Below are 25,548 nucleotides of genomic sequence, written 5' to 3'. Positions count from 1 at the left end.
AGACATGCCATATCAGGCACTGTGACAATGAAAGGGGTAATGAGGGGACAGATAAGAATCAAAAACAACAACAGCAAATCTCCATTAAATCCTTCACGGCCATGGTTTTACATCAACAGAGTGTGATTCAACTTTTGCCTAAGTGTTGTTCCTAAAATAATGCAAGAGAGGAGTTTAATCCACAAGGTAGATGAGATCACTCACTTCAAGCTGAATTACACACATTTTACTAATTCTATTATGACTTCCAGTATTGAAAAGGTAGCTTCAAAAATGATAAATTGTTCTGTGAGCATTGCCAAAAGAGGCTCACTTTGTCATGGAAACACCACTGCTGAGTCCCTGTTCCCACCAAGCAATGATTCAACTGGTCACATCAGGGCCAAGACTTGCAAAGGGCTGTGTTAAAAATAGAGGGGTTTGGGAAGGAGCTCTGACTATCTCGATTTTTTTTCCAGAACTGATTTGCATCATTGCTGGGCCCCACAACACTGGCTTGGCAGTGCAACAAGTTGTTATCCCCATAAATGTCTGAAGTTTGCCACTTGATTTCGTTTTTTGCCTTCCTGTGCAAATGTGGGAATCTGTAAAATCAGAGGGTTTTGGGAAAGTTGTAAAAGACAGGCCTTAGAGACAGCAGAACTGTGAGTAGAGCTGAGCAGTAGCCATGAGATTGGTCAGCAGAAAAATTATGTAAGAAGTAGAAAAGTAAAGACAAATAGAACAATGATCTGTGTATTAATGCTTGTCCAGAATAACTGCCTAAGCTGCAGACAAGTTTATCTAGTGAGATATTAGGAAGTTCTAAGCTTAATAACAGAGCTCTGTGCATTGTGTTTGAAGGCTCACAAGCAGGTATTGTATTTGAAATAATCAAGCATTGTTTAACCAAAGGCACGTGTGCTTATAGTGGTTGGATGGAGCCACTGTCAATGTGATTTTGCTTTGAGTGATTGGTCAAAAACTTTTAAAGTGAGTTGTAACATTGAGTTCTTGGTCTGCTGCCTGGGATGTGAGTTGATGGCATCTTCCCATTGTCATGACCATGTCATGAGACTGATGCTGGAAAATAAAACAGCTCAAGGCACGTTCCCAGCAGCCCTGTCCTGCTGGTGATTTGCACATAAACCCCAATATGCCAGCAATATGTAAATGGCATCCAAACTCCTGTGATTTCAGAACATTTCACACTGAGTGAAAGGGAAAAGCCATTGGGAACTCCTTCAGTCCCAGCCACAAACGTACAATCTGCAGCAGAGCTTGGACACCACACTTTAAACAAATTGTGCAAGGAAAAAAAAAATACCCAGCAGCAGAACACACTGCCAGGAAAAGGCATCGATCCCTTTCCAAGTGGCTGGTGGAAATTTAAGATCTGGGTACCTTCTGACCCTCCTGGAGAGATGCACATCCCACTGCAGGTCAGAAAATAGCAGCAGCACAATCCACAGGTCCCTTCTCTCAGTGGATGCCTTCTGAAGTGAATGCTGGACAAAGAGGTGTTACACAACATGAGGTAAAACTATTTTTGAGTTTGTCTGAACTGGCTTTTTGTACTATCATAGAATTATGGGATGGCTTAGGTTGGGAGGGACCTTAGAGATATTTTCCCAGTTTTCCTGCCTTGGGCAGGGACACCTTCCATTGTCCTAGGATGCTCCAAGCCCCATCCAACCTGGCCTTGGACACTGCCAGGGATCCAGGGGCAGCCACAGCTTCTCTGGGCACCCCGTGCCAGGGCCTGCCCACCCTCACAGGGAACAATTCCTTCCCAATATCCAATCTAAACCTGCTCCCTTTCAGTTTGAAGCCATTTCCCTTTGTCCTGTCACCACATGCTCTTGAAATAACCTCTCTATATCTTTTTGCAAGCTCCCTTATCTTGGAAACCATTTGTAAATCCACTCTTTGAGCATTGTGGAGCATTCCCAGGATCGCTGAGGACTTCCATGGGAAGTGTCATCTTGGATTAAACCAACATATCCCTTTACCCTATCTCTAATAGCAGGTGATGCTTCTCAAAACCTTGTACTGGCAGGCTGAACCACTCACTGGAAAAGTGATTAAAAATCCTGCTAGACATAGTGTGCTCGAGATGAAACTAAGGGTTTAGCAGCCCTTCTGATTGCTGATTTTCTATTGCATAAAAATGGCTTTGTCCAGCAATTCCTGGGAATTTCCTCTCCAAAGATAAAATTCTGAAGTACAGCTCCCAGTTTGCAGCACAGTTTGGATCTTCCCTTCACTCCTCAGAGAGCCTGAAAAGCTGATGACCTCCTGCCAGCATTGCAGTTCCCACTTATTTTTCAAATTGTTCAAAAGAAAGGGAATTTAGGTGTTCAAATCAGGGTCTACTCCCTTACAAAGCTTTATGGGAAGATTCTCACTGCCTCGAGAGCTTTTAGCATGGAGCAGGATTGGGTTGCATGGCCTGACTGCAGGATATCAGGGCTGCAGGACTTGCAAATATCACAGACAATCTCTTCCAAGGACACTTTCCAGCTCCTGACACAGGTTGTGACAGGGCAGAGCTGCTGGCAAGGGAACAGCCCAGCGTGGATCCAGGGTTTGGCCAAGTCTCTGTCACAGCAAGAGGTTTCCTGGCTGGGGGTTACAAGCAAGTCGTGCATGTGTAAATTGCTGGAATTTGTGATTGACAAAGGAGGAAAAATAATGAGGTTTTTTTATCTGGGGTTCTACTACTCCAGCCTCAGGTAACCATTTCAGATTTAGCACAGAAGTTCCGATTAATCGATTAATAAAAATTATTGGAGTAGAAGAGGGTGGGATCTATATTTTTTTAACACATTGTGCCTGACTAAGAAATTAGGATTTCTATCAGCATAAATCTGGGATGAGATGTTCAGATTCAGCTGAACACCTGAAACCAGGGAGCTGAAATAGAAACACTTTAATTTCTGAGCAATCTGGGACACGCTGTTCATATAATCTGAGGAGCTGCTGATCCAGAGGGCTAAACCTGTAGGTTTACAATAATGATTTTTCAGCTCCCAGATTTTCTCTGTCACATCTATCTGTTGCCTGGGCAAAACAACTGGTTACTCTGAACCCTGAAATTGCCACATAAACTCTGAATAGGAGGTTCCAGTTGATCCTTAAGAAGGTCCTGGACCATCATTTTTACAGCTGCATTTTCTGTCAGCAACAGCAACAGATGGAAAGGCATCTCCTCCTCTCCTATTTTGTCCAGAGGATTTTCAGGAAAAGCACACCTTTTTCACTCTTTAGGCAGCACTGGCAATGCAGGAATGTCCCCTGTTTAAAGCAGAGTCTGCATCAGCTGCCAGAGCAGCCCAGAATCAATAGGATATAAAAGATAACCTAGAGCTTTACCCTTCTCTTTCTGCTCTACAGATTTTATGTTTAAATCTTCAGTCTGTCCTACTCTTTGCCCTCCCCCAGACATCCCTGTCTCTGGTGGCTTTCTCTGAATATGTCAACTATCACCTGTGTCTTCCAGGGAGAGCCATGGAATCACAGGACAATTCAGGTTGGAGGGCACCTCCAGAGGAATCCAGCTCAAGCTTCCACTGGAAGCAGGGGCAGCAATGGCAATAGTTAACTCCAATTAACCAGTAGAGGGTTAATTTGGCTTATTCCACCTGCAGTTTTGAAAATTCTGAAGAAGTTTTGAAGACTGCACAACCTTGGTGGAACTCACTCCAGTGCTCACTTATTCTCAGAGTAAAAAGGAGTCTCTCCAGTGTGAACCTCCCTTGTTTCAGGTTACACCAACATTCTTTTCTTCTCCTGCCACACAGCATGATGAGAACCCTGGCTCTTTCCTCCTGATGCTCTCCTCATAAATACCACAAGGCTGCCACAAGGTTGCCCCCTCATTTTCTCTCCTTCCACCTGGCAAAAAAGCCAAATTTCAATATCCTCTCCTCACAGGAAATCTCCGTGTCCCTCCTTTGAACTTTGCTTCAGGTGACTGCAATATTTTATGTATTGAGGAGCCTAAAACTGGATGCAATGTTCCAGAAGTAGTAGATTTGGATGAGATATTTGAAAGAAATTCTCTCCTGTGAGGGTGGGCAGGCCCTGGCACAGTGCTCAGAGAAGCTGTGGCTGCCCCTGGATCCCTGGAATTGTCCAAGGCCAGGCTGGACAGGGCTTGGAGCAACCTGGGATGGTGGAAGGTGTCCCTGCCCAGGACAGGGGGTGGCAGTGGATGATCTTTAAGGTCCCCTCCAAAGCAAACCTTTCTGTGATTCTGTGATGTACAGCTGATCCATTGAGTGCTGCACAGATGGTAATAAACATTTCCTTGTATCCACTGCCTTTGTTCTCAATCCAGCCCAGGACACTGTTGGCCTTCTCTGCTTGCCCCAGGACCTGAGCGAAGCCTGCAGACTCAAGGCTCTCAAAAATTCTTGAATATTTTTTTCTCACACTGCAAAGAACTCTCGAGGACTTTCACAGAGGGAATCTGTGCTGACACCAGGGCTCTCTCACTGTGGGGGTGTTGGGAAACAGAGAAGCTTCCAGGAGCTCTGCAGCCGTCGTGCCGCTGGATGCTGCGTTCGTTTGCAAAGCAAGCTCTTGTCATTACTTGTTGTTATTTGCCCGTTTATACTTCACTGCATTTAAACAAAACCCTGAAGAGAAAAGGTCCCTGACAGGAAATTTGTTTTGTAGAGGCTCCCAGCAAGTTCGTGGAGCCCCATCTGAGTCACACTTGGAACAGGAACGTGCTGAGGAACAGCTACGGGAGGCTGCAGAAACACTTTCTACACACACATACCCTGCCCAGGGGAGGAAGCTTTAATTAATCTGCTAATTTAATTAAAGCTGTTTGCCCTCAGCTAGCACACACGTTCTTCCCTTTCTCTCCTCCCTGCAGGCAGCTCCAGTGGATGCCTCGTGCTGCAGCTCTGACTCCAATATTCCCCAAAGGGACTCCAGGAATGGGGAGACCACTGGAGAAGGAAGGCAAAAAGCTCATTATAGCAGTGGTAATTGGGAGTGCTTGAGTTTATTCTGAGCTTCCCTCCTTCTCCTTTCAGTGCTCAGAGACATTGGGTTGGGCATTGTGCTGAAGTGGAGGATGAAAAACAAATCACAACTGGAAAAATCCCAAAGGAATCAAATCTTTGAACAAAAGGTTGTGCTTAGAGCTGTGTTCTCAGCCAGCCTTCCTTTCTCCTTCTTGTTTCTGGAAGGTTTCATCACTATTTTGCTGTAAAAACTCAAGGAGGGGATTAGAGTACATATTTCTGAAGAAAAGAATGGGAGCAGGCTGAATGGGATGTCAGAGCACTGCCATAGACATATTTTATGAAAAATCCTTTCCCTAGGATTTTTTCTCTTGAGAAGCTGAGAGGCCTCAGAAACAAAAAGTAAACAATGATTGTTTGCTGCTGTGGGATGCAACAGGGAGGGGCATCTGTGATTGGTCTCATGTGGTTGTTTCTAATTAATGGCCAATCACAGGTCCAGCTGTGTTTGGACTCTGGTCAGTCACAAAATTTTATTATCATTCCATTTTTTTCTTTTCTAGCCTTCTGATGAAATCCTTTCTTCTATTCTTTTAGTATAGTTTTAATATATCATTTTCTTTTAATATAATATATATCATAAAATAATAAATCAGCCTTCTGAAACACAGAGTCAAGATTCTCATCTCTTCCCTCATCCTGGGACCCCTGTGAACACCACCACAGAGCACCGACGTGGAGCTCAGCTGAAGGGATCAGAAAGGAAAAGATGTGGCAGCCCCAGCTTCTCTGGGCACCCTTGTGCCAGGGCCTCCCCACCCTCACAGGGAAGAATTTCTCCCCAATATCCCATCTAGCCCTGCCCTCTGGCAGTTTGAAGCCATTCCTCCTTGTTCTATGCCCTTGTCAAAAGTGTCTCTTCAGCTCTCTTAGAGGTGGCATTCAAGTAATCCATTTTAAGGGCAAGGAAAATTTTTACTTTGAGTTTTAAAAGCTTATGCAATCTCCTCCATGGGGGGAAAAATAAATTTAAGCTAACAAACCAAACCAAACCAAAAAAAAGACAAACAAACACACAAACTAAAGCCTAAAAGAAAAAAACCAACCAAACAAACAAAAAAAAAGAAAACAAATAGAGGAAAAAAAGAAAGAATAAGGAAGAAAAAAAGTTGAGATATATTACACACTCCTGCAGGATGACAAACGATATTAAAACAACTAATTTTTCACAAAATAGCAAATTCCAAATTTTTTCCCTCTAACATTATTATCCACCATGATCCCTCAGTCAGGGTTTATACCACAGAGAATGTTACTAATGCCACTTTTATTAGGTCATCTAGCAAAGCAGAGTTCCTGCTTTTAGGGTTTTCTGACTATTGACAGTCACCTTCTCTCTGGTTTTAGGGCTGTCTCAGTCCTGTGTTGCTGAGGAGCATCAGGAAACACTTCTCACAGCCAGTTAATGCTTTGGACAGTTGGTTTTGATCAATATTTATGACTTAAGCTATCAGGGTGAAAAAAAAGAAAGAAGGAGACTTGCAGTGTCAGTGTTCCTGTCCTGCTGGTAACAAAAATGGGATCCCAAGGTGACACCAGTGGCTGCAGATCCAGCACTGGTGGATCCCACCCCCATCCTCCTGCTTGGAAACTCTGATTTTTGCTTTATTTTTCCAGCTTCAGCACCCCTGAGTGTATAGGCCTGATGCCTCAGGTTTTATCTTTTATATTTTCAGATTCTGAGCTGCTTTAGTGTGTGGGTCTGAGCTTCACATCAGGGGATGCTGAGCTCTGTGCACAGAGCAGGGAGACAAAACAATTCCTGCTCCAGCTGGGCACCAAGGACAAATGAGCCAAATCTCAGGCCAGGAGCACAAACCCCGTGGGCTGGAGAGAGAAAAACAAGCAGGGTGGGACTGCAGGGGCTAAAGCTGGGATGGGACAATGAACTGCAAGGTGCAAATGGAGCAGAGCTGATCCCAGGGAGAGACCCCGTGCCCGGCCGGGCATTTTGGGGCCATTTTGGTTCATCTTGGGTGCAGCCCTGGCTGGGCTCTGGTGCTGCCCAAGGTGCATCCATGGATGAGATCCTTTGGATAAATCCCTGCTTTATTCTTTAGCTCTGTCCAGCCTCTGCTCCAGGGCAGCCTGCACAAGGCATCACTGGGATAGTGGAAGTAGTGGGCACGTGGTTGAGCACCAGTGGTTAAATATCTGGAAACAGCTCTTGAACAGAAACATTTCAATGCAATTCTCAGGAATTCTCTGATGGTGCACACAGTGGTCTCCTGACAGTGAATAACCAAGCTCTGGGCAAATAAATCCCTGCCAGAGGAGTGATCAGTTCCACCAACACAATTCTCCCCACTGATGAAACAGAAGGGATGTTTGTAATTCATTGTTGTTTAACCACATGCAGCATTTCTGTCTTGGGCATCTGTAAGCCTAAAAATGACAATTTGATGTCAGTTAATGATGCTCTGGACACCACTGAGAGTAAGAAGACACATTACCTGTTTTATAGTATTTAACTCATTAAATCTTTTAATGTCTCCATTAATGCATATTAACAAATAATGACTTTCCATGGGAGATTTGGCCTTTGTCTTTAGCCCTACAAACTATACGATAGTAATATTATTTATATTTTATATATATTATGTTTTAGAGCCTAAGAACATGCAGCTGTGAATTAGGATCATGCCTTGTGATCTGGATGCAGCACAAATGTGCCCCTCTCAAGGACATGCAGTGAACAGGTGATGAAAAATAACTCTGGACCTCAATACCCATCTCTGATGCTTCAAAAGAACAATAAAACCACAAAATCTTTTAGAGAAGTCATTAAAGAGAGGCCCAGACTCGCAGTCAGCAGGGACCTGTGCATTAGCCACAGTAAAACCAAAATAAGCAGTAATTAATTACTGACATTTTCACAGGAGCTTGAGAGACAGGGAAACACAATCACACCCAGTTCCATTCTTCAATCACAAGAGCTGAACTCCAGAACATCTCAGACAAGGTGTGACAATTAGAGGGCTTTTCTTTTTACACATTATGAAAAAATTCAGACACATCCACCTCAATTCCTTTTCTGAGGAGCTGAGAGCAGCAGATACAGGAGGAGAGCAGAGATGGAACAGCAAAAGACTAGAAAAAAGCAGATGAAACCTCTGGTCCACATCACAGCCTTGGCAGAATATGTAGAAATATTTCCTATGAACAGCTGGAGCCTTCCTATACCTTGGAAAATCTTCCCTGGTTGAAGTCAACCCTGAACACTCCTGATTTTTATTTTTTTTTTTTTAATTTTATTCACATTGCTATGGGATGAGATCCTCAAAATTTGACGGTTTTGGAAGGATAAGCTACTATATAAAAATCTGGACCAGCATGGAGCAACATATTTGAGAGCAGTTCTTGCTGCATGTGTGTTACACACCCAGCTCACTCTTTCTTTCCAATTTTTTTCCTATTTCTTTTCCCTTTTCCTAACATTTTATGTGTTAATCTAATTATTTACTATTGCTGTATCAAGAATACTCTGCCATTACAAACTATAACTCAAAGTTCTTGTGAACCATGATGTAAAAATGCACTTTATTACTTAATCCTGCAAAAAGTGCATTTCCTATCCATGTGTGATTCCTTCTCTGAATGCTTTATTTCACATGGCATCAGGATGAGAGCATAAAGGCAAAAATGAATTTATCACCCATGCACTGCTCATGAGGCCTCCTTAGAAAACCCTACACAACATTTCCTGAGCTGAACCTCTAGGAAAAAAAGTTCAGAAATATTACAAGTAAATTCAGAAATATTACAATAAAAAAGTCGAAAATTACAAAATGTTACAGAATATCACAAAACAGCATTGCAGAATTACTAGAAACCAAACCAAACCAAACCAAACTCGGTGCCAGATTGCATACCCACCCTCAAATCCTTGTTTACTCTTATATCACTGCAGGGTAGGGTTTGATTTAAGGAGGGACAACAGGCAGGGATTGAGATGGTCTGGTGTCACCACCAGATCTCCCCCTTAAAGGGTGACTTCATTCCAAACAAACCAGCAGGGCTTGGCTGCCTTTCAGACCCTGACAGATAAGCCACAGGTCTCCCTGTCAGAGCCTTGTCATGACCCAGATTCTGCTCCAGCTTCTCCTGCCTTTTGTGCCACACAGAAATCTCCCCAGAAAAGGGATTTGTGACTAAATAACAGCGTGGATTCTGTTAACCTGGCAGCACAAGTCCTGTTGTTCTCAACTGTTACAGCACTCAATCTGCATTTCATAAAAAAAAACAATGAAAAAATACATAATGAAACATAAAAAGTTTTTTTTTTTTTAAATAAAAGACATTTCTGAAGTGTTGGCAGGTACTGGGACATTGTGGATGCAGAGTTGGTGGCTCTGGCCCAGGGTAGCAGAAGCCTCAGCTGTGCTGTTTGCAGCTGACTGCAGTGCACAGCCTTTGAAAATCAGAGCCTTTTGCATATTTAAACAAGAGACAATTTTTCTTCCTCAAGAAAGGGGAAAAAAAAATAGGGTTTAGAGCCAAAGTATAAATGGCTGCAGCTCTACATGACAGATAAGAAGTGCTGGCTGATATATTGAAGCAACTCTTCCTAAATTTAATGTGCTAAAGGTGAGAAATGTCAATAAGTTGGCACCCTGGAGAAAGAGGTGACAGTTCTGCTGTGGTTTTTGTGCATGCCATATCAGTGGGGTCCCTGACTGTTGACTAAGAGATCCCAATCTAAGCTTGAAAATTCCAGATTTGAGCTTGAAAATTTGAGCTTGAAAATTCCAGATCCTACTTGGTTTGTGACAGAATATCCTCAGTTGGAAGGGACTCACAAGGACCATTGAGTCCAGCTCCTCACCCTGCACAGGACACCCCAAAAATCCCACCAGGTGAGAGAATTGTCCAAAAGTTCCTTGAGCTCTGCTGGGCTTGGTGCCAACACAACTTGTGGTGGTGTTCGCAGGGGTCCCAGGATGGGGGAAGAGATGAGAATCTTGACTCCATGTTTCAGAAGGCTGATTTATCATTTTATGATATACATTATACTAAAAGAATACTAAAAGAACAAAGGATTTCATCAGAAAGCTGGAAAGGAATAGAAAGGAATGATAATAAAATCTTGTGACTGCTCACAGCCTTGACACAAGTGACTGTCATTGGTCATCAAGTAAGAACAATTTCCCATGTTGGGTAAACAATTCTCCAAATCACATTCCAAAGCAGCAAAACATGGAGAAGCTCAGGCTTCTCAGCTTCTCAGGAGAAAAGATCCTGGCAAAAGGATTTTTCATAAAAAATGTCAGTGACAACAACTTCCCTGAGAAACCTGTTCCAGTGCCTGAAAAACCTCTGGGGGGCAGAAACTTTTCCTGATATCCAACCCCATCATAACCTCACTGATTCTGGATTTGGAATCCTCAGCCACCCTTGATTCCCACATCCCCAGATGTGTCTTGACCTATTCCCCACCCCAGCAGCACAAGCCAAAGTTTGCTTCTTTCTCAGGTAGCTGCTGAGAGCCACACAAGAACTGCAACCCAACCTCAGAAAACCTTCCCTGCCTGGCAGGACAGCCCTGAGTTTGTACCTGTGTCTTGTTCTTAGTAAACCAAAATCTCAGAAAAGGTTGTTGCTCCGTTTCTGCTGGATTTCCCCACATAAATTCCTGGCCAGGACCTGAAGTGCCCAGAATTTCTCAGTTATTGACCTCTAGCAGCTTCATCTTCACCTCCCTGCTCATACCCAGCTGCTAATTTCTCTTCTGCTGATGAATTTCCAGTTACAGAAAGAAAACTAATTTCCACCATGTCCATCAATTTTACTTCTCAGGGAGTTTAAGCACAGGCTGGGAGGGCTGGGGGTGCTCACCTGGAGAAGAGAAGGCTTCAAGGAGACCTTGGAGCCCTTTCCACTGCCTGAAGGGGCTCTGGGAGAGCTGGAGAGGGACTGGGGACAAGGGATGGAGGGACAGGACACAGGGGAAGGATTTTAAGCTGTCTGAGGGCAGGATTAGATGGGATATTGAGAGGAAATTCCACCCTGGGAGGGTGCCCAGAGAAGCTGTGGCTGCCCCTGTATCCCTGGAAGTGCCCAAGGCCAGGTTGGACAGGGATTGGAGCACCCTGGGACAGTGGAAGGTGTCCCTGCCCATGCCAGGGGTGGAATTGGATGATTTAAATTCCATTCCAACCCAAACCAATCCATAATTCTCTGATTCTCTCATTTTCTAAATAATTGTCCATCCTACAGCCAGACAGGCAATGGAATAAAGACAAGCAGAGCACTTCTCCACTTATTTCTGAATTTCAACATGATTAAAAAAATAAAATATAGTTCCAAAGTCCTTGAAATTGTAATGCTAAATTGTGGTAATGTTCTAATTTATTCAGATTGAAGTTCATAGAAGGAAGAAAGTTTTGTTTTCCAGGAAGAATGACAGGATCAGAAATGGGAGCAGCTCTTTTGGCTGCTCTGATTTCCCTGCTCTCAGAAGAAAACATTAACACATGTAAATACTCTCTGTATAATCCATGCTGAAGAGAGAAACAGAGCAGGGATTCCTCTGCCAGGGGAGCAAATTGCTGTCATATTTCAGCTAAACAAAGATTTGAAAGCAAAACTGGTGGAACCTCTTTCATATTGTCCCTCGTGGATTATTCTGGGTGATTCCAATGTTAACTCATTCATTTGATCCTCAAGATTCCTGTGTTCAGAATTTCCACACTACACCTTTCATAACAGATAAATATTTCACATTTTCACACATGGAAAAAAAAAATCACAAAGCACTGAATAATACAAACAATGCTCCAAAAGCAGTTCTGAGAACAGAATTTTCTCTAGATTAATGTTATTGCTGTCAAACATCCCTCTACACATCTCTGACAAACTTCCCATTTTTCTTCCTTGCAATACATTAAATAGGATTGAATTCTTCCCCACTTTCAACAGCTCTTTTACAATGGCTTCTACCAGCTTTGCACTGGTTGGTGTTTGGTTTTTTTCCCCAAATTTTCCCTTTGCAGGCAGCACCATGTAGAGGGGAGCTGCCCTAAAATACTGATTGTCATTCCCAAGGCATCATTTTGGATTTTGTTAACAGAGGTGTAGCAAAAAAATCCAGAGATACAAAATGGAAAAGAAGTTTCATTTCAATCTTTGTATTCCCTAAATGAAATAGCTGCAGAATTCATGTTATAACCAGAAGGTGAAAACCAATGGAAAATAAACTTTTATTATTTTTTGTCCCTGTCTTCTGCTTTAATTCACAAAAACAATAAAATCCCTTAAATAATAAAATAGAATCAGCAAACAGCTGGATAAATAGAATAAATAAACTTCTGTGGAGAAGGAAAAAGTATATAAATGCAAAAGTGAAGGCATTTCTTTGCAACAACACCCAGGGTGTCCCCAGGCTGCTCTGCCAAGTGCTATCCATGGACATGGATTTTTGGGGCTAGAATAATTCGGATACCAGACCATGTGCAAAGAAATGTGTGAGGAAAGGCAGAAAAATAGGGATGTGCAATGAAATAATGACCTGAGGGCATCCAACTGACGACATTTTTTAAGGGTTTGAGCTACAAAAGAGATGGAATACACAACCCAACATTCCCTTTTCTTTTTCTTTTTTTTTTTGTTTTAATTTTTTAAATTTCATTTCAGGATATTGAAGATACAAAGCTCAGAACGTCTGAAAGCCCAGAGCCAGCCAGAGCACTTTAGCCCCAGACAAATGGGCCTCACCACCCTAAAAAGGAAAATTTCTTCCCAGTATCCCATTTAATCTCCCCTCTTTCAGTTTAAAGCCATCAACCCTTAGTCCTAAGATGAGCTCCAGTCTGGACACTCTTCTGTCTAACAAGTTGATTGAGTTTCTTATGAAATTTATCTTTCTGTAAGGAAATAAGAAAAAATCTCTGCCTAAACATTGGTGTGAAACTGTTAGAAATTCAATTTTTCTGAGATTGTGGTTCTTCTGTCAAATTCAGTTGAACCAAGCAGTCAGGTTTGAAGGGTACATGGAGGAATAGAAAAATCAATATATTTCCATATATGTGATCATATTTGCTGTTCCTAGGGTATAAAAGCCCTTCAGCCTCTTCCAACCCATTCCCACTGATGCTGTACAAAATTCCTGGCTCTCCCAGAGCTGCAGCTTTCTGAGTTTCTTATGAAAGTTATCTTTCTGTAAAGAAGAAAATTTATCTTTCTGTAAGGAAATAAGAAAAAATCTCTGCCTAAACATTGGAAATTCAATTTTTCTGAGAATGTGGTTCTTCTGTCAAAATCAGTTGAACTGACCTACAGCATTCAGGTCTGAAGGATGCATGGAGGAATAGAAAAATCAATATATTTCCATATATGTGATCATATTAATTTGCTTTCCTAAGGGTTTAAAAGCCCTTCAGCCTCTTCCAACCCATTCCCACTGATGCTGTACAAAATTCCTGGCTCTCCCACAGCTGCAGTTTCTTATGAAATTTATCTTTCTGTAAAGAAGAAAATTTCTCTTTCTGTAAGGAAATAAGAAAAAATCTCTGCCTAAACATTGGAAATTCAATTTTTCTGAGAATGTGGTTCTTCTGTCAAATTCAGTTGAACTGACCCACAGCATTTGGGTCTGAAGGATGCATGGAGGAATAGAAAAATCAATATATTTCCATATAGGTGATCATATTAATTTGCTTTCCTAAGGTTTAAAAGCCCTTCAGCCTCTTCCAACCCTTTCCCACTGATGCTGTACAAAATTCCTGGCTCTCCCACAGCTGCTCTGCAAATGAAGAGTTCCTGGGAATTCCCAGAGCTACAGCCACTTGTGGAGGAACAGTAAATTCATCATTCTGGGAGGCAAACCTTTTAAACTGAAAATACACAGTGAGAGTAAATGGTTATTTTAAATGAGGTGCAGTTTGTTCACCTGGTGTTTCTGAATGAGTTCATACAAAATAAACAACATATGATGCCCAAAAGGTTTGGAGCTCACATATTTATGTTGCTGGAAGAGGTGCTAAAATGGACTTGGATTGAAATTACATGAGAATTTAATTGCTGTTGCAGAGCAAATCTGATATTTCTTTTATGTTTTTTAAATAATGGAGAAAATTATCATAAGTGGCTAAGAGACCTAATAACTAAAACCAGCTCAGCCAGAAGGCAGCAGGGAAAAGAACATTTTAATATCTCTGAGGAAGTGAAAACAACTTGCTGCCCTTGAGCTTTAGCATATCTCTAATCCTACCCAATCTCCATTTTGTATTATCAGTTATCTTGCAAGCCTTTAGCAAACAAGAAAACATAAAGGTCTAAAAAACACTTTTATGTCAAATATCAAAAATGTTCAGATGTGGCTATCAGGGAAGAAAAAAAAAAACCAAATTAAAATCTCTGGGCTGCTCTTTCCCAAATGTGGGTGAAATTGTTGACAAAGTGTTTTAGAAGTCTTCAAAACAAAAGCAAAGCCTGGATTTAACCCCTCAGTAACAAATTTTGGTCACAGATTCTGAGCTGGAGAGAGACTGTGGGGCCAAAATCATCTGGAAAGAGGAGACAGCAGATAAAGTGTTTTCCTCTGTCTAAAACTCTTAGAGAATTAATATTCCCTTAGAGAATTTTGCACTCCAAAAGGAGCCCACAGAGCAAGAAAAGGGCACTGCAGAAATGTGTTATTGGGAAGGGCAGGAACAGTAAAATCCTTTACTAAAAATCACCCTGAAATCCTCCACAGAAATCCAGATCTAGAGGAGGGTGGAAGAGTGAGGTCGGGCACTGAGCATGTACAAAGGTTGGGAAACCATCAAATTCCCCAGCACAAATTAAATCTGCCCCAAAGATGTTCCTTGAGATGATTTTCCCTCAACATGTTGATTGTATTTACAGTCAAATCCATACTGATAGCAAAAAAACTCAAAAAAAACCCCAAAAAACCCCACAAAAAACATTAAAAAACCCAAACAAACAAACCCAAAACCAAAAAAAATCACAAGTATCTGGAATTTATTCCGTTTTAAAAGAGCTGAGCAGTGTTAAAAGTGTTCATTTCTATATAGTTTCTTCTTTGAAGAAAATAAGTATTTAGAAATCTTAGATGCAAAAAAAGAGGAAAAGTGGTTTAAATTGAGATTGGATTTTTGAACTCTACTGGAAGCAATAATTCTGTGAAAGTACTACAGAATATTTTTTAAATGTTGCTCTGTGGAGAAAATATTTTTCCTGTTTTATTTAAAATAGATCTTTGGGTTTGGGGTGTTTTTATGATGATTCTGAAGTATTTAATGGATGCATTTATAATGTATTTTTTTTTTACTACAGACACAAAGATCCATTGGCATCTGCCCTCACTCATACAAGAACATACATTTAATATTGAATTTTAAAAATGTGTTCCTGGAACCAAGAGTAGTAAACAGCATTTGTGATAACCTTACAAACCTCCCTACCAAGATGAGTCACAACATACTGAAAATTCAAGACAATCAATTGGGCAAGGGTGAGTTACTGTCATCTATTCCTGATGCACATAACATTTATTATACATGCCCAATAAAAATGAGATTTTTAAAAACTAAAGAGACCAAAGTTTAGTCTAAAAGAATGTTTTGAGAGCCCTGCAGCAGAGGCAGCATCAGGGGGATTTTAGGATGGGTTTTACCAATATCTAGAGGTGTCAATCACTAAGTAGAGAATAATATTAAATATAGAAAAATCAAAATTATATATAAAGATAGATAAATATCTTCATCTGAGGTCCTGGCCCAGGGTGCCCAGAGAAGCTGTGGCTGCTCCTGGACCCCTGGCAGTGCCCAAGGCCAGGCTGGATGGGGCTTGGAGCAGCCTGGGATGGTGGAAGGTGTCCCTGCCATGGCAAGGGTGGCACTGGATGGGCTTAAGGTCACCTCCAACCCCAACCATTCCTGGATTCTCTGATTCTAACCCAGATATCCAGCATTTAGGGGGCTAATTATTGCTCTAAGTGAATTTCCTGACTTATTTAGGTGCAGAACCCAGCCCTAACACACACACAGAGGAAAGTTCAGAGGCAGCTCTGACTCATTCATGGTGTCCTTTTAGGCAAAACTGGCATGGAAGAAAAGGATCACAGAGATCATCAGATTTTGGTACAGGTGGGACCCACAGCTCCAAAATCTGCCCTTCCACATGGGGAGAATAAACCTGAGAGAAACACAACTTTCTTTTCAGGAGCGCAAGTTTCTCTGCAGTCAGCAATTCGCTCCTTGCCCAGGGGAGCACAGAAGGGTTTGTGGGGTTGGGTTCTGTGGCCCTGGGGACTGCAGGGGCTTTGGGGCTTTAGGGCTTTCTGAGGGGCCTCACAGAGGTCAAACAGCTGGCAGGTTGAACAGCCAGGTTGTTCTTGCTTCGGGAAAGAAGCCCTGGAAGCGCCCTCAAGCCTGGCAAACTCTGCTTTCCCAACCCCACAGCTGGGCTCAGACAATCTTTGGAATTTTGGTCTGCAGGGTTTGTGGGGTGGGAGCCACTGAGCCCATCTGCTCCCCCAGGAAGGATTCCAGCATCATTCCCTGTCCCCCAGGCAGGGCTCAGTCCCTGCCACAGGACCCACATTCACTCTGAGAAGCAGCAGGGTTCATTTCACAGACTGGGAAAAACCTCTTTATTTCCAGCTCTGGTGAGAGGGGCAGGAGGGAATACAAGAGGCAAATCCCTAATGGAGGAATAGTGCTGTAAATGTGATTTTTTTTCATATTTTTGTCCTCTCTCCCTGATCTTTTTCTCCCATTTCCCCCTCCCCTCTATGCAGCTTTGGTTCTGCATCACAGCTCTCTCCTCAGGCTGCCTGCACAGGAAATCCTCCTGGGCTGCTGAGTCAGTAAACCCAAGGAATTGCAGGCAACACTCTTGAAGTCTAGAGACTTGAAAACTATCTCTCCAGGAGCTGGTTATTAACAGCTGAGCAACATGAAAAATCACTGACTCTGATTTTCTTTTTTTTTTTTTACAGCCTCCTTTCTTAAGAACTCTTTCTAATGTCCAATTTGTTATTTGACTGCTCATCCAACCATCCTGCAAGCTCAGGAATGCAAAACCAGCAGGGAAAAAAAAATCACATTAATGAATGCCTTTAAATCAGCATTGTCATCATTTTATTTGCCTCTCACAGAAATTACTGCTACTTCCAGAGGGCAAAAAAAAGAGAACATTTTAATGTAATATAGGGCAACTATTTTTTGCTTTGTTACCTGCTGCTTTGCATTTCTGAGATATCTTGTCTGTCTAAAGGAAAGTTGTGGTAGACACCTGTGTTTGTTCACAGTGTTGTGAACCACATTTGGGTAGAATATGTGTATTTTTAGACTTTTTTCTCCCCCTGTCATTCATCTTTTGTGCAAATCAGCTTAAAGAGCTTAAAAATCTTCAAGGCCAGCCTGGACAGGGCTCTGAAAATCTTGGTCCCTGCCCAGGACACCTGACATTACCTGACCTGTAAGGTCCATTCCAACAGAAACCATCCTATAATTCCATGAAAAACATTTTTACATTTTAACCAGGTGTCCTTCTCTAGCTTCTGCAATAACCCTGACTGGTGCCCAGGTGAGGTTCCAAGTGCCAGTGCGCAGACAGAGCACCAACACAAAGGGCTCCCACCACCTTCAGGAGTGTTAAAACACTGAATTTTCTCAGAAAAAAACCCACAGAGACTTAGAGATGGGTCAGGAGAAAATCCCTCTCTCACTCTGGCACTCTCTGGAAACTCTTATCCCACCTAACTGACAAGGTAACAACCATCTGGGACTTGGAATCCTAATTTTTGTGCCTCTGGAATATCCTGGAAGTTGGTTGGTACCAAGACCTCTGTGGTTTGACCCCACTGATTTTCTCAGATGATTTTTTGGTGTTACCAGAATTCTGAACCTGCTCTTTGGAACTGCTTTAACCAGTATTGCACATCCAAAACTTTGTTTTTTCTATTTTGAACAAGACTGTTAAGAGGTTGCTATTTTCTCCAGATTGCCCCCAGCACCAGCTCCTCCTATTAAAATGGAAAAGCTCCAGTAGCATTAATGCCTTGGTGAGCTGAGCCTTTATCTCCTATGGAGAACATTCCCAGAATCCCCAGGCTGTGTTTGTATATAAAATATTTATCTTTTCATTACATAAATAACAGGGAAGTCACATGGAACCGTGCACTGTGTTTGAGAAACCTGCAGTCCTACAGAGAGCTCGACTTCTCTAACAGGGTTATGAGATGCTACAAATCACCAGGAAGGTAAACTCATTAAAAGCTCTCTCATTAAGCTCTGGAATGGAAAAAAATTGGTTTGCTTAAAGAGCAGGGACCAATCCAAGCTTGCATGTCTGTGCCTGAGGAGCCTCATTTTTGGGCTGTGCTTAAAAACGTTGCAGGCTGGGAGAGAAACTTGCAGAATATTTTGTCTGAAATACACTGTGCCTCATCTTTTAAAAATAACAGAGGCTGGAAGGTGGATGGTTCTATTTGAAGGCAGCCTGGCACTGAAGTGACAGCCAGGGATGAAAAATGGAGCATACAGAGGGTTCTCTGCTCTGCAGCCTCTACACACCCTGAGAAAAATGAGAAATATTCCCCCCTGAAGCAAACAGGGGCTGAGCAAACACTTCAGTTTCTCTTCTCAGCTCTTCATGAGTTCATTACCCATCATCAGACCCAGGTTTCATTCTCTGCTCTGTGAGGTGCTGCCTGCACATCCCAACCTGTGTTTTCCCACCTGACTCTCACTCAGAGATCACACTTCAGTGTTGCTGTACAAGAGGCATCACTTACACCTTCCCTTCCCCATATTTCTCTCTTTTTTTTAAAGGAGAACATTCTTCCCAACTGATCAAACATTACACAGAATATTCTGCCACTGGAAACATTGAAGTGTAGCAATATTAAATATGTGCTCACGAGAAATTCCAAGTATTGGGTGAAGAAATGCATCAGATGGAATTACTCTGGACAGTTAGAACACCTGCATTGCAGTTACATTTAAAATTCAGTTCATACACCAAGCCAACTTTGTGAGTCATGAAACTCATTGTTTCTCAAGCACATTTGGAACCAGACAAAGGAATGATGGTTTAGGATCCTTTCTTTTCCATAATTTTATGATGACTTTTGTTAATAAATTCCATTTAGAAAAAAAAAAACAACAAAAAACGACAACACACAGCACAATGTTATCACAGGTGAATGGAATGCAAAGTCAATCAAAATGCCAGTCAGAAAAGTTAAAATTCCAAAAAAAAGACATAATGGAACCCTGGAAAGGTTTGGGTTGGAAGGGACCTCAAAGACCATCCAGTTCCAGCCCCCTGCCATGGACAGGGATTCCTCCCACTATCCCAGGCTGTTCAGAGTTTCATCCAAAGCAAAGAATGGAAATTACTGAGAAGAGCTGAGCCTTAAAAAATGGGTTAAAACAAGCTGAAATAGCAACAGAGGCACCTAAATCTAGAAAAGCACTTAAATGGCAGAAACAAAATAGAGCTCAAGAATTCCTCTGAAGGCCTTGCAGGCATCGTGGTGTCTTCAGTCCTGAGGGGTTCATAGGTTAGGTTAATGCAGAGCAGCCTGTAAAACACATGAAAAACTGAACCACCCTTGTATCTGACAGTTAGAACTGGCTTAAAATGCTCATTTTTTAATTATTTCTTAGTATATTCTTTCCTTGTTGTCTGGCTGGAGCCTATAGTGGAAGCCACCTGGAATTTCCCATTCATATTTGGTTCTCTTTTTGTCTTTTCTTGATTTGTTTATGAATGTGGACATCAATTTTGGGGCTTTTGTGGGTAAAAGGGTCTGACCAGATGTGCTTGGAGGAAAGCAGTATATAAACAGTTTTGTTCCAGGAACATTGTGGAATCTAAGATGACTTTCAATGACTCTAATTATTTTAAAAGTCACATCCACTCCCTTTGGTAGAAAATTGGAAAATCTGCATGACAGAAAAGTGCCAATTTGAGGTCAGGAGCGCAGCAGATTACAGATGGCTCACAGGGAAAGGGTGTGCCCCAGTGTTACCACAAGAACTGCAAAAGAATGACAGCGAGGGAAGAAACATAAATAACATTATATCATTCCTGAAATTTGATCTGTGAAAAGAAATGTAGGGATTTAATGTGAAATGAATACTTATACACAAATTATTGTATAATCTCTGTGGTGGGCTCTGTGTGTGCAAACACACAAATTCATGTGTGTTAAATGGGTAACTTCAGTGTCTGGATTCCTGCAAAAGACTGCAGTAAAACCTTATAATCATAAAGAAGATCACAAACTTCACAGAAGCAGCAGCAAAAAAAAAAAAAAACCAGTTTTTTTCTTATTAGCTCTGGTTTGCTATTTGGTATTTCATTAAGAACTGTTCTTTCCACAAGCTGGAGCTGATCACTAATTATCCAGCTCAGCAACCACAGTTATGTCCTGAAACGTGAGCAATTGGGAATTTGCTGTCCTTCCCCATCTGCCAGGAAGGTCACCCATCAAGAAATTTGTTCATTTATTTCCCTTAATTAAAAACTGTTCACCTCTAAATAGCAAGACACCTTCCAAGGGTCTCGAGCAGAGCACCAAAAATCTTGAAATATTGAAGGTTGTTGGCCATTTAACAGAAATTCCTTTTGTCTTTTGATCATTTAATTATTTTGGTTGCAGTGTGAAAAATATGCTTGCATGGCCAGGAATTCAGCTTTCCAGTTTCTCCCAGGGCAGGATCCATGTCATCAACATTTCTATGTCCAAAACCAGCATCTGAGTTTGAGCTAAACTTTTTTTACAGACAGAAATCTCACAGTACCTAAATCAGTTTAAATTTGGGGTTTTTTCCCCCTCCCCATTAGCTTAGAGGAAGTTTACAGGAGTAATTTTAGAGATGTGTTATAAAAATCAAACATACTCAGTTTTTAATAAGTAATCATTTCTACCTGAGCAGGAAATCTAAAGAAGAGTCACAGGAGCCATGCTCTAGGTAAAAATCCCAAGACCATATATTTATATGTAAAGGACTGAATTCTTTGGATGAACACAACCATGGGACCAGTTCCAACCCAACTCTACAGAATTTAGCTGAATTATGCCAGATTTCAGATGTGCAGTGAAATGGACTCTAAGTAAGAGCCAAAAGGAAAGAAAATATATTTTAGGGTGCCAAAGTAAAACCAAGTTCTCTGTGCTGCCTGCTATGCATTGTAGAAGACATAATGGATACACAAAAGCAAAAAGTTCTGCAAAAACTGCTAAAAGATGCTCTGGTCACACCAGCATCACAAGCAACAGCTGCCATTTAAAAATAAAACTAACTAAATGTCATGAATTCTTTCAGTCACTGACTATTAAAGTTCACTAATGTGAAAATATTCTGTGTATTGAGCAAGTGTAAAGCATTTGTGTGGAAGTTGTAGAAGGCTCTTCAGGGGAATGAGCTGGGGGATTGAAATCCTGGTGCTGTTTGTCACTGCTCCTGGAGAAGAGCTGAAAAGCACATTTGTGAGCAATGGTTTAACTCAGAATTGTGCTGAATGCAACAAGAGGTTCTTGCAGGGCTTGTGCACGACTCCTCACAGCTACAAAGGGAAACAAAAATCTCTTTTTTCAGTGTTTTTGTGGCTGTTGTGTGAGGAGAGGTGCAGTCACTGTGTGTGGGGACAATGGAGAGGGAGAGCTACAATGCCCAGATGTGTTAACACAGAGTTATTAATGGAAGAGCACGTTGTTTAGTAAGTAAAGGCTTGTGGGGAAAATTAATCCCTGTCATCTTCATAAAGAGTTGAATATCTTCAGAAAGATGATGGATGACTTTAAGTGCCTTTAGTATCTTTAGAGGCCCACTTTTACTGTTTCTCAAAATTGCTCCTCTGAAAAGGGAGGCCTCCAAAAGCACTGCCTGGAATATCTCAAGGTTTATGTTTCATAGGGGGGGATGAAAGGGGATATTTCATTTTATCCCTCTGTCTGGAAAAAAAAATATTTTTAAACCAATGGATTTGAAACAGAAGACACAATATTTTTTTTTTCCTAATTATTACTTTATTTTATTTTGAATCCCGGTTAAAAACAGTGAACAAATGCCCTCAAGGGATGGGCTTGCCCTTTTCAGGATGAGCAATGATCACAGTCCTAATTCATTAACAAAGGAGGCTGGAAAAGTCTTAACCCAAACTATGAGACCCCCCAGAAAAATCCAGAACCAGCGTCAGCAGCAGATTCCTTCCCTCTTGGCAAGTGCTGGCCTGGAGAACATGTATTTATATCAGAACAATGCAAATAAAATCATTTTTCCTTACCACAGGAAGCAATACAAGGCTGAAGAAGCAGATCTTCCAGTTGATGGCCATCTTCTCTCCTAAGTTTGGACAAGTTTTGTTCATTAACACTGAGATTAGGGCTGAAGCACAGGCTCTGCTGATATTTTGAGGTCTTCACATCAAGATCTCTGCAACAAAAGAGAAAAATTATTATGCATATGTAAACCACGGAGAAAATGAAAAAGAAAGAGACAGAAAACAAAGAACCCAACACTTGAACTGCAGCTGGCACTTATTAGAGATCAACCAGGCTTTTGCAGATGTTAAAGGTGGTCTTGGATATCTAATTTAAAGGCAAAGGACTTGGTGTGATCAGTAACTTGTGTCAAATGCTGGAACAGGTTCTGTAGCTGCAAACACCTAAATTGTACCCAGAGGAGGAGAAAGGGTGGATTATTTTGAACAAGAAAAAAAGAACTTTCTGCTTCATCTCTGAAGTTGTGGTTTGCACTTCATGATTTTCAGTAGTGCCTTAAAAACAAAACTGTCTGGGGGCTTTTTAGGGGTCTAGTTCCCAATATAGTTTGTCCAGATAATAAAATCCATTCCCAGACTTGTTAGCAATCTTTTAATAAACTTGTTAAAAACCTTTCTGAGAACTTGGCAGCAGGGGGGACAAAAGAATGAATTGTAGTCTCAGGCTAAGGATTCACCCAGGACATAATCAGGAATGATTTATATGAACAACAATTTCATCCATATCTGTGACTGCCATTGCTTGGCCTCTGCCCTGAAAGAACTGAGGACTAGGGGGGAAGATCTTTTAAGATTTGGATTTATTTCTCATTATCCTACTTTGATTTGTAAAGGAATGATTTGTAAAATAACTTTTAGAACCAAAGGACACTTAGGTTTTATACTGACTGCAACACACTGCCAGGACATCAGCATTTAGAAAGGAGAGAGTCTTTCAATTAAAATATAAAACAGGAAAATTAATCTCTCTCTAAATTTTGGGAGAACAATGATTCATGAAATTCACTCTAAACTGATCTGTTTTCTTCTGTCCTCACTTGATCAGTCACTCACGCTCTGTCCTGGCACTGAATTTAATTACTTAACTGTATTTCTGATGGCTTATCAAATAATGAGCAATTGATAAGATCTCAGCTGAGGAGGACAGCAAACATCCCTGGTGACATTCAGCCGTGAGGACTTGGAATTCCATTAACAGCAGCGAGACAAAACCAGACAGACGCATTAGCAGCCCCTGGATTTGAAATTATTTCCTGACCATTTGCACTCCTGTGTGCAGCTCAGTCCAGAAAAGCCAGAGAGGGGCGTGGAGGTTGGATTCTGTCCTTTCATTCTGTCCCTGTAAGGCATCAGGAAATGATCAAAATGCAGTGGAAGGGTGGGAGATGCCTGACTGAGAGATGGGCACGTACAAACGCCCTGAGGAAAAAGGAGTGACCTTTAGGACACCTTTTTACTTTAACCTGGCAATCCCTAGATTTGAAAAGTGGTGGGTGGCTGTTTTCTGTCTTGTCTGAGTGTCCAAGGAGCCTCTAAACAGACAACAAGAACATCTGCAAACCATTCCATGGCTTTTCTCTCATACATCGCAGGGAAAAATAAAAGACTCTACTTCATTTTTTGCCTTCAAGGTAGTCATGGAAACCTGCACCAAATACTGGGCTGAGGCCTTCGTGTCATCCAGGGAAACTGGAGTGGTTCTTAGGGAATAACAGCTACCAGAACTTCTGCCCTGGACCTGCAGCAGAACCTTTTACACTGCTGAGCTGTTCCTGGCATGTATATTATACATACAGCCACATTCCACCTATTACCTATTAAGTGCTACTTATCACTATTATCTCTTAAAGGTAGAGATTTATTATCTCTATCACCAATTAAAGCCCAGCTACTTCCCCAATAACTACTATCACCTATGTTATACTAGAAAAATAAACATTTTTAAAAAATATATAGCTGATAAAGCATTACCACTCAGTATTGAGAAAAAGAAATAATTATATCAGTATTGGATTTGGAAGGGAAGCTGGAATGATTAAATTTTCTTCTGATGTCACTGGCTGATAAATCCAATAATTTCATTACTGATGCTTCATGTGGTTGTTTTATCTGCATCTGCCACTGTAATTAAAATTAGTGAAGTCAGAAGAGCCAATAACAGAGGGGTTGCACCTTTCAGTTATGGATAAACAGTTCCTCAAAATAATCTTCAGTTATCTCTGGTGAAACAGAAGGGCTGTAGAAGTGTCTGAGACTCTGAAAATCAGCTGATTGTTGCTAAAACAGAACGGGTTTCAGGGGTTTATTTCAAGCATGGCTGATATACAGGAAGAAGAAAAAAGAAAAAGAACATTGTTTTGTTCACCTAGTGACTTAAGAAAATAATTCATCCCCTCTGAAGGTGAATTTGTCCCCTGGAAACACTTTCAGTGCCACAGCAGATTCTTTATGAAAGCATATGAGTTGCTTCAAGGGCAGGCTGGAAAAGCTCTGTCAAAACTTGTTCTGCTGCAAGTCCCCACTTCTTTCTCCATCTAAAAAGGTCTCTGGAGGCTGCTGAGGACAATTCCTCCATGAGAAGCCCACAAGTGCCAAGTGCACAACCTGATATCAATAATGAACAAAACCACACAGTGGCTTTGTCTGAGTGTACAATGGGAGCACTCCCAGGAGGCATAAAAAGGTAATAAATCACTGCTCAAAAGGATAAAAAGTCCAAAAGGATCAAATATGGGTGCAATTGTTATACAGCATCACAGAGTGCACCCATTGGATGAATGAAGTTGAGGAATTTTTTTGATGAAAGAAAGAGGATTTTTTTTGTGGCTTTCCAAGGCAGTTACAAGCTCTTACTGAGATCTCACCCAAAAGAAACCCCCTGATCTGCTGGGCTCCTGGCTGTGGTCCTCTGGGATGTGTGCCAGTGGTTTGAAAGGAAACCAACAGATTTCAAAGCTGACCCACAGTGGTTTAGACCAGTGATGATCACATGGGAATTCATCACTCAATTCATCTCACTTCAGTGTCCAGGCTGAGCCTCCCACCCCATCCTCTTCCCGCCCCATGACCAAGCTCCTGCCCAGGTGAGGAAATCTGAAAGCTTCTGACAACATGCAGGAGAAACTGAGGTTTTGCAGACTGAACACATTTCAGAAAAGTCAAGCACCCCATGCACAGTTACTCCAGTGCTTCTTAGAGACATGAAGAACATTTCCCTATGAAAAATCGACACAGGTGAAGAATTACTGGATACAAAATATATGAGCAGGTAATTATTGTGAAA

At 41.5% G+C, this 25,548-nt stretch overlaps 1 protein-coding gene across 3 annotated transcripts in view; it reads right to left on the bottom strand.

The window, feature by feature from the left end:
- The window catches only part of ADCYAP1R1 (ADCYAP receptor type I), a gene marked incomplete at both ends in the record, with an annotated part of 117,894 nt that extends 95,575 nt beyond the window's left edge, over window positions 1–22,319 (bottom strand). For all 3 annotated transcript variants that reach the window (XM_084204683.1, XM_084204682.1, XM_084204684.1), the window contains one exon: window positions 22,269–22,319. In XM_084204683.1, coding sequence (XP_084060809.1) covers window positions 22,269–22,319 — 51 coding nt within the window. The remainder of the gene's footprint in view (window positions 1–22,268) is intronic.
- Window positions 22,320–25,548: the final 3,229 nt, after the last annotated feature.

The sequence above is a fragment of the Fringilla coelebs genome, assembly GCF_963513975.1.
Source record: "Fringilla coelebs genome assembly, chromosome: 1".
NCBI classification, from domain to species: Eukaryota; Metazoa; Chordata; class Aves; order Passeriformes; family Fringillidae; genus Fringilla; species Fringilla coelebs.
Note: the sequence above shows the minus strand (reverse complement) of the source record. Positions and strands in the feature narration are given on the sequence as shown.